Genomic DNA, 9,508 nt, shown 5'->3' with positions numbered 1-9,508 from the left:
AGAAACAGAGGAAGGAAGGAGTGATCCACCAGGTGGAAGAAGAAAAACAATCACTAGCTGTGTTTCCATTACACATTTGCCTAACATTATTTAAATTCTAGGAATTTAGAAAAATACAGTTTCATAATGACACTGTTTCCACAGTCTATCTTCATTTTATTTAAAAAAAAACAGAAAGAAGAAAATGATCTCAATGCTTTACAATGTATGCATAATGGTGCAATTCTAGACATTTTTGACAAATTTAACTTATTCTGGGACTTTTTTTTCTTACAAATATTGTGAGTGTGAATAAGGGTTATTTTATTTTCGTATGTCGTGATTTAGTCATATGTTACTTCTTTTTCCTTGGTGATATGTATTTGCTACAGAATCATTGAGGATAACCCATAGACTGTAAAAATAATGGACTGAGCGAGCAACGAGGTCCCCCATTGGAAATGCATTACTTCCTCTCCTCATGAAAGTAGGCCGCCGCTTTCACCATCAATTCCTGAAACGGATACCGCCATTTGCAACCCATCTTCAGCGATTGGTCTGAGTCATAGCTGAGTCATGGAATCTACAGGAAGTACTGTCGCCAATCAGAAGTGAGTTTTTTGCAACCGTCTGCCTCTTTCCACGCCTCAACCAGGAGACCGCGGATGTAAACAGCTTCCACTTTAATAACGCAGGCCCGAGCCGACAACGCTGAAGTTGGCTTCCGATTTTTTCGAACAGGACCTGTTTTTAGGTGGTCTGAGTTCGAAAAATACAGTGAAATGCTCTCGCTGTGAATCGGAAGCCAACTTCAGCGTCGGCGGCTCGAGAGAATTGTACAAGTCATTGTTGAAGCCTTTGAGGGAGAACGATCTCAATATTTGATTCTGTCAGCGGTCCTTTGGGATTTACATTTATTCCTTTTTGTCGAGATAAAAGGAGCATTTGGGTGACGCCGTGCCTGAACTGCGTGCGGCCCCGTCGCGCACACCGCAGCGTTACTTCACATGCGCTGCCACGTTAGTCTGATCAGATGCACGTGAGAAGCGCGTTCAGCGGTATTTAATAAATAACCATCCTAACAAGTGAACAGCAGGATCTTTTTATCTGTTTGAAAATACGACCAGGTCCAAGTTTGTCTCGCGCTCCTCAGACGGCTGTGTCTAATTCAGGCTGAAGCTGAAAAAGTGAAGAAGATGAAACTTCGGTTGGTGATTTTATGCGCATATATGCAACTTATAATTTATAAGCTACAACCAAAACAGATAAATAAAGAAAAATGAACGTTAAACAAACAAAAAAGTCCAAAGCACATAACCTCAGAGTGAAATCTATTTCTACAGAGTAAATCCTCATCTAAAAATGTCGACAGCATGCTCCTCTTGTTGTTTCAAACTGCTGCATCGGTACATTCCATTGAGGAAAACAACAGTAGGACAATGATTGGTACATTGTTGAATTGTAAAGTAGGTGTTAAAAGGTCTTCACAGACCCATTGATGAAGTCTGCTCCCATTGGCTACCCGTCACCTGTCACTCAAACCCCCCAGACGTTCGACGTCAGACCCACAAACGCTTATTGAGCCATCTGATGGGTCAATTTATAACTCTGATAACTTGTGATAATGGAAAAAAATCTATGAAAAAAAAATAGGATTAGAAAAAAGAAGTTAAGCAGAAAGCAGCAGAGGAAGAATGATTATTCTGACATATAAAATGACTGAGAAATAACTGTCTGTTTCTCAATGTAAGTCAATGGGACTTTGGCCTTTTTGGAACCCAGTGGTACTTCCTAAATGGAACACGGAGGTAGGGGGGCTTGCTCAGTCCAGTTATTATATACAGTCAATGGTTATAACATCCACTATTGTCCTAAAAGCTGCCATTTTGAGGATAAACAGAAAAGTATATAAATATGAAACAAAGACCACCTTAACCAAATAAAAACATAAGCGTTAAACAGTCTTCATTTTTCAGCTGGTATAAATCTGTTACCTTTGACCTTTTGGACTGTAAAGCTAAAAAACTAAATAAATCTAAACAATGTAATGTAATTTCTTTTTTTTGTTAAGTTTTTGTCCAAAAGATGTCCTACAAACTGTTGCCTTTTTTGAACCAATACAGTCATATAGAAGAACTTTCTTCCAAATAAAATCTAACCAAATCACTTTTTTTGTGTGTGGTTCGTGTGAATGTGTTTGCGTGCATCTTCCCAGGTTTGTCGTGAGTTCCAGCGGGGTAACTGCGCCCGCGGTGAGACGGACTGCCGCTTCGCCCACCCCAGCGACAGCCCCATGATCGACACCAGCGACAACACGGTCACGGTGTGCATGGACTACATCAAGAGCCGCTGCTCCCGCGAGAAGTGCAAGTACTTCCACCCTCCGGCCCACCTGCAAGCCAAGATCAAGGCGGCCCAACACCAGGCCAACCAGACAGCTGTGGCGGCCCAAGCTGCCGCCACAGCTGCAGCCATGGTGAGAGCGATACCTGTCCTGTAGTGTCTCCTAACGGATTTCTACTTTTTCTGACAAATGAACTCGTTTCTATGCTTCTGTTTTATTCATTGACTGTATATATATGAACTGGACTGAGTGACCCCTCCCCCTGGCGTTCCAAACAGGAAGTACCCTCTGGCTCCAAGAGGCCAAAATCCAATAAACTTTGATAGAGAGATAAACAGCTGTTACTCAGTCATTCTAGTTACTCAGTCATTCCATCACAATCACAATTCTGACACCTTTTTTTTAACATCTATTGGAATTTTTTTTCTACAAGTTATAAACTGGCCAATCATTGGCTTTAACCATTTGGCAGTTACCATTGAGTGATGGAAAAAGCAGGTTGTCACATAACTGATTTTCTTTTATAAAGCCATTGTGAGGTTAATTTCAGCGTAACCCTTTCATACTGGAGCTCTCAAATAACACCCTCTTTGAACCACCAGTACTTCAGCCGTTTATGCGATCAAACTAATTCCAACGGGTTCTAGCCTGTTGTCTTTCTGCAACACTTTGTAAAGTCTTGAATATCGTCACAAACATGTGGTTGCCAATTGGCAATGCTTAACGTAAAGTAGTTGTGTATTGGGGCTAACCTTTTGTAGATATTAAACTCTGTTCAGTGATGTATTTTGCACTTTGCAGTAATACTTTAGACTTTTGAAAGTTTAAGGTAAAGTGTTGTATTTTGGCGCAAATCCACAGTTGCTGAAATGAAACAGTACGCAAAGTGGCACTGCAAAGTTTTGTATATTGCTACTTTCTGTTGTAGATATGCAACACTTTATGGTAGTATATTAAACCCTTTGCAATAGTTCTGTACAGTTTGTAAAGCTTGAAGGGTTTTAAATGCATTATACTGTTCATTCCTCACTATAAAGAACCCCAAAGAGGTATTATGACCCGGTAATGCATATTAGAGTAATCCTCTAAAAACCTGCGCTATCTGCAGCAAACCTGTTGCAGATATGCAACACTTTACAGTAGTATATACAAGACTTTGCAGTAGTTTTTTACACTTTGTAAAGCGTAAAGTACTAGAATAAAGTGTTGTGTTTCGCCGCAAACCTGTTACAGATATACAACATTTTACAGTAGTATATACAAGACTTTGTAGTCGTTTTTTACATTTTGTAAAGCGTAAAGTACTAGTACAAAGTGTTATGTATTGCACCAAACCTGTTACAAATATACAACATTTTACAGTAGTATATACAAGACTTTGTAGTCGTTTTTTACATTTTGTAAAGCGTAAAGTACTAGTACAAAGTGTTATGTATTGCAGCAAACCTGTTGCAGATATACAACATTTTACAGTAGTATATACAAGACTTTGTAGTTGTTTTGTACACTTTCTAAAGCGTAGAGTACTAGTATAAAGCATTGTATATCGCAACAAACCTGTTATAGGCATGCAGCCCTTTACAGTAGTATATACAAGACTTTGTGGTAATGTGTTACCCTTTTTAAACCGTTAAGTACTTCTGTGGAAGTGTAAATGCAAGTGTGAGTAATTCAAGCTTAAAACTGGTACGTCAATTGTCTCAATAAAAGTGCGAGGTCACACATCGAATGTTCAAACCTATTGATTGACAGATTTCGTGTAGCCCGTTTTGAAGTGGTAGGGGTGTCGTCTTCCAACAGGCTCACTCCTGATTGGTGACAGTAAGAATAGAAACGTTGACCCAGACCGACTCGGACCAATCACTGCTTACTGACCTTTTCTGGCTCCAAAAAAAAAACAAAAAACAAAATGGCAAATTGACTTAATTTCATTAAACCTGGAAGTCCAGTTCAGTTCTCATATACAGTCAATGTTTTTTTGTGTGTTTTTTGTTTTGTTTTTTATTACTTAGTAAGTTAGCAACTGAATTCTCCCGTATTTATGTATTTGTAGATGTAGTTTCATTGTGAAAACCCAGGCAGTCACACAGATTGATGCACATATTAATCTAGAAACGATGTTTCCGGTTTATTTTCTCCCACTGAAACAACATTAAATGTGGAGCCCTGCTTTATTACTCTCCAAAATGATTTCCCCTTTTTTGGGGGAGGGAACCTTTAAGAACCCAATCAGAGCTGAAGCATGCCCACCTCTGCTGGGTTTTTTTTCCTGAGTCCAGAACCGTAGAGACTGGACAGAACTGAAGTCATTAGCTAACGCAGCCACAACGATCTGCTGTTATCTCACTGCAGTCCTCCTATTGTCCAATGCCCTTGGTGCATTCAGAGACAATGTGCTGCCCCCGCCCCCCTTCCCGCCTCCCATCCCACACTGCTTCTCTCAATGATAAGTGTGCTTCTCTGCAGATCACTGCAAATTGAATTAGGGATGAATGTAGCATCGCGGAGGGGGGTATACAAACCTTTACTTTGAAAGGTTCACTTTGAAATGAAGCAGGTGGAAATCCAGACAGGTAGAGCCCCCCACCCCCCACCAAACTCTTGAGTGGCTTCTTTTGATTGGGGCTTTGCACTTGCACGCCTTGCACCGCATCAATGTGACTTCCCTTTCCCTCCATGGCATGGGCATGCTTGACGCACTTTCCTCTGGCTCCATCGCTGCTTTTCGCTCTCTTCACTTAAAAAAATATTTAAAAAAACCCTTTCTAAATCGTTAAAGCTCAACAGGGTTTCTGGAATAGTCTGAACCGGTTGGCGTTTAGAGGTGAAGAGGGTCAACTGTAGGACAACCAGTTGTTTAGTCAGCACCTTTAATCCAATTTCCTTCAGGCGTTAGCCTAAGCCGAAGCACTTTTTCTCCAGCCGTAAGACCTGATTCAGGACGGCAAATCCATTTTTTTAAGTAAATCAGATAGAGTGCTGATAGACTCAGCGTCAGATCATATTACCCAGATGATGTTGTTCTCCTTTATGTGTTTGCTCACCGCGCTGCGACCTTCTCTGCTTCTCACGGACCATCTCCCGTCAGAACGAACCCCCCTCCGTCGGAGGCCGTCAGCAGAGCCCGGAGGGCGTGTGCATGGACCCCAAATGTGCGGCGCTCATCACATCCATGTCATGTTTTTTTTTCTTTTTTCAACCCTCCAGCAGCGACGTTCAGGGTCGAGCAAAAATAAACAGAGCTCCACATTCTAGGTCCACACTAACGAGTAAAACTCTGGTTTGACTTCTGCTAACATTAACCCGACAGGTAACTTTGATCCAGATGGAATCACCTGCTTTAGACAACATTTCTTATTCTGTTAAAGGGAGAATTTTAATGTTACTCGAGATGTAATCTCCAAATGTTTAGCCTCACAGCTGCTTCACAAAAACTACAAACATCTTTATTTTGCTACGCCCACGCCAGGAATCTTAGATGTCAAAGTCAAGGCCCGGGGGCCGAATCCGGCCCTCTGAGTAATTCTATCCGGCCCTCCAGATCATTTTATTTTATTGTTATTAACGGCCCGATGTTATCTTGGGCTCATTTCTAACTTGTATAATTTTGACAGAACATATTTTTATTTGTTCTATTTAAGGTTTAAATTGAAATAATATTCCTGTCTTTTTACTAAGATTTTTTAGGCTATTTTGGAGTTTAGCTTATATTTCAGTTACATGCTAGGTGTTATGGCCAATTTAGGCTTTTCTTTTTAAACTTTTTTAGGCTATTTTGGAATTTAGCTAATATGTCAGCTGCATACTAGCTGTTTTGTCTAATTTAGGCTTGTTTTTTTAAGTCTTTTTTCAGGCTGTTTTGGAGTTAGGTTAATATTTACATGCAAGATGTTTTGGCTAATTTAAGATTTTTTCTTAATTTTTAAGGCTAATTTGGCATTTAGCTAATATTTTAGCTGGCTATCAGCTTCAGTACTTTCTGCTATTAACTTTAGCATTTTCAGCTATCTGCTTCAGCATTTTTAGCTATCAATTTCAGCATCTTCAGCGGCCAAATTCTGCCACACTTTTCACACTAGCATCATCACAGGTAATGCTACATATCTAATTCATAATTATGTTAAGAACTTATGGTTTTATAGTTTTAAAATGTAGTTTTAGAGTGTTCAATAAGTGTTTATTGGACCTAAGGTGTGTTTGATTTTGGCCCCTTGTGCGATTGAGTTTGACACACAGGTAGTCCCTTAAACACTTTTCTAAGCCTGGTGTGAACGTAGAGACGCCTCCTAAACACTACAGAGGTCAGTTGTCAACTTTTTTAGTGATTTTATCCATCATTGTGAATTGGATCTCCATGCCACCTCTTCAGGAAGCCCCAAAATCTACATTTCCAAAGATCTTAAATAGCCGGCAGACATCTTGGATTCACCTTCCTCTTTCTTGAAGGGTTTTTTTTTATTTTTATGCGTAGCTAAAGTTTTTAGAATTAGCAGATGTTCTTGCTCAGCACATCATAGTTTCTTGCTTTTTCTTAACTAAAACTCAATGTAGAACCTTTGTTTTTGCTTTTATACTAATTCAGAAAAGTAGCCATGTTTCTTGAAAGTAAAGGAAACTGATTCTTTTGTTTATGTGCATGCCTGTTGTTTTGTATGTGGTATACTTGCATTCAGATTATTTTTTGTTTTTGTTTTTTCCTTCTCACCTATCCACAATGCAATGCTGTCCCCCCATGATGCACCTCTGCTTGCTGTTACCTGTATGTTAATACGCTTGAATCCCATTGGCCCACTGCCATCATGTGCTCGCTGCCTGCTAATTAAAGACTCAGTCGACTGCCAAAGCAATGAAGCGACCCCTCGAGGCAACTGTAGATCTGGTACTTTGACCTTTCACCTTTTGCTTTGCATGTAGCTTCTTTAATTGTACTGTAGCCACTCACAGAATTTAATTTGGCTCTTTTGTTTTTGTGTAAGACACTTTAATGTGTAGATTTCTGATTGAATTTTGCATTGATGAAGTAATGTTAAAGTAGTCTCCTTTTATGTCGATGACTGTTGTCTTATTGTCGTGCTGCGCTTAGACAAATGAACAGATACAGAAAGTTGTGTTTGCACACAGTACAAACCTGCTGTGCTTCTGTTGTGTGTGTGTGTCTGCGTGTGTGTGTGTGTGTGCATTCGTGGCTGTAAGGCGTTCCCCCACGGCGTCCTCCAGCCACTACCAAAGAGACCAGCACTTGAGAAGAGCAACGGAGCCAGCTCCCTGTTCAGTCCCAGTGTTTTGCACTACCAGCAGGCTCTGGCCAACGCACAGCTCCAGCAGCCCGCTTTCTTTCAAACAGGTGAGAGCTCCGGTACAACCCAAACAAAATGCTTGCTCATTGACCAAGAAATAACGCCTTTGAACAGGAAAGCGTCTAAAAAGTTTATAAATTGATTTGCATTTCCCCAGTTCTCTCCTCGTCATTAACGATTGACGTTGGACTGCTCAAAACCTCCATTTCTACCCTTAGCTCTTCCTCTGGGTTCAGTTCTAGAGGTTGGTTTGGTCACTTCAGGTCCTTCCCTATAATTTGATCACTCCCTTTGGTGCAAAGAGGCTGAAACCATCCCTAACCATGATAATTCCACCTCCATGTCTGCACTGCTAGAGCATACCCTTATAGAAATAATTCAAGATTAGTCACATTTGAAAAATTAATCATTCTTTTCTTAAGCTGATATTAATTAAAAAATCTTCTTGACAAGGTTATTTTTGAAGTCCCCCAATTATATTTTTTTAATAAAAAAACATTCCCAGTGGTGTTTTAATTATCAAAATAAAGTTTTCACCAAAATCCCACAACCTAGATGTCTTAAAAAACAATTTTTCATGTTTATCTAAAGCCTCTGTTTCAAAAATATCCTCTGAGGAGCTTCTCAGCTCCGCTCCAAAAGCCACGCCCCCTCAGAGGACCCCCCCGCGTCTGGTTACGATAGCTCAGTGTCTCGGGGGCCGGATCCGGCCCTCCAGACCTGACCTGATGTTATCTTGCACTCATTTCTAACTCAAAATATTTAAAGTTATTTAAGGTTTAAGTTGATTTATTCTGGAATAATATTTCTGTCTTTTTATTATTCATAATTATGTTAAAAAAATACAGTTTTAAAATTCTAAAAATTGGAATTCTGTTAGCTTTTTGGACTATTTTAGCATTTATTTCGATTTTTTAGGCCATTTTGGATTTTAGCTGATATTGCAGCTACATGTTAGCTGTTTTGGCTAATTTAGGCGTTTTTTCAGTTTTTTAGGATATTTTGAGTTTAGCTATTTTTTCAGATACGTGTTAGCTGTTTTGGCTAACCAAGATTTTTTTCAGGCAAATTTTGCATTTAGCTAACATTTTAGCTTCAGTGATTTCAGCTATCATTTTCAGCATTTTCAGCTATCAGCACTAGCATCTTAGCGACCCAAGGTGTGTTTTGAATTTTGGACATCCATCAATCTGTGTAATGTCCAGCCGTATGGTTCTGATCCAGATGTCAGCTGGACGAGGAAGTGAAGATCTTCATGGACAGAACTTCCTCCAAAATCCTGATTCTTTCTCCTTCCAGTTCACCAAAGACTCTTTTAGCTAATTCTCCAATGTTTATTGACTGTGATCAATACATTCAATCATTGGTTTCTCAGAGTTCTTGATAAAATAATCAAAGCTAACATCAAAATGCTCTTTCATTGATTTACAATCCTTTCCAACTGCGGTCAAATGAGCCGCCGTTCACATTTCCGTGGTCACATCAAGAAGCTCCGTGGAGTCTGGTGGAGATTTTCCAGCGTTCTCAGTCCTGCTACCGTAAGTATTGGATGAAACTCACACCAAAAATCCAGTGATGCTGATTTGACCACAGAAATGTGAACGGCGGCTCATTTGACTGCAGTCAATGTGAAGATACCATCTTCTCTTCTCCAGAACCTGAACTAGACACTAGGAACAGATGAGGGTTTAGTGCATGTGCAGCAGAGCTGTTGATGGAAAGAAGATCATTCATTCAAAAAGTGTGATTGACTGAGATTTGAAAGGAGAAATACTCGGAAATGCAAAAACAAAATGATTTCTTATTACATTATTATTATTATTATAACTTTTATTTCATCAGGCAAAACATTAGGAAACAATTTCTTATTTACAATGTTGGCCTGAAA

General features: G+C 39.7%; 1 protein-coding gene across 3 annotated transcripts in view; it reads left to right on the top strand.

Moving 5' to 3' along the window:
* mbnl2 (muscleblind-like splicing regulator 2) overlaps positions 1-9,508 on the top strand; it is a gene marked incomplete in the record, with an annotated part of 69,978 nt that overhangs the window by 49,308 nt on the left and 11,162 nt on the right. For 2 of the 3 annotated variants that reach the window (XM_036213524.1, XM_036213525.1), the window contains 2 exon segments: positions 2,195-2,455; positions 7,517-7,667. In XM_036213524.1, coding sequence (XP_036069417.1) covers positions 2,195-2,455; positions 7,517-7,667 — 412 coding nt within the window. 3 annotated transcript variants of the gene reach the window in all.

Source organism: Oryzias melastigma, linkage group LG9 (genome assembly GCF_002922805.2).
Source record: "Oryzias melastigma strain HK-1 linkage group LG9, ASM292280v2, whole genome shotgun sequence".
NCBI lineage: Eukaryota > Metazoa > Chordata > Actinopteri > Beloniformes > Adrianichthyidae > Oryzias > Oryzias melastigma.
The sequence above is the reverse complement of the archived record's forward strand: the minus strand, read 5'-3'. Positions and strand labels throughout refer to the sequence as shown.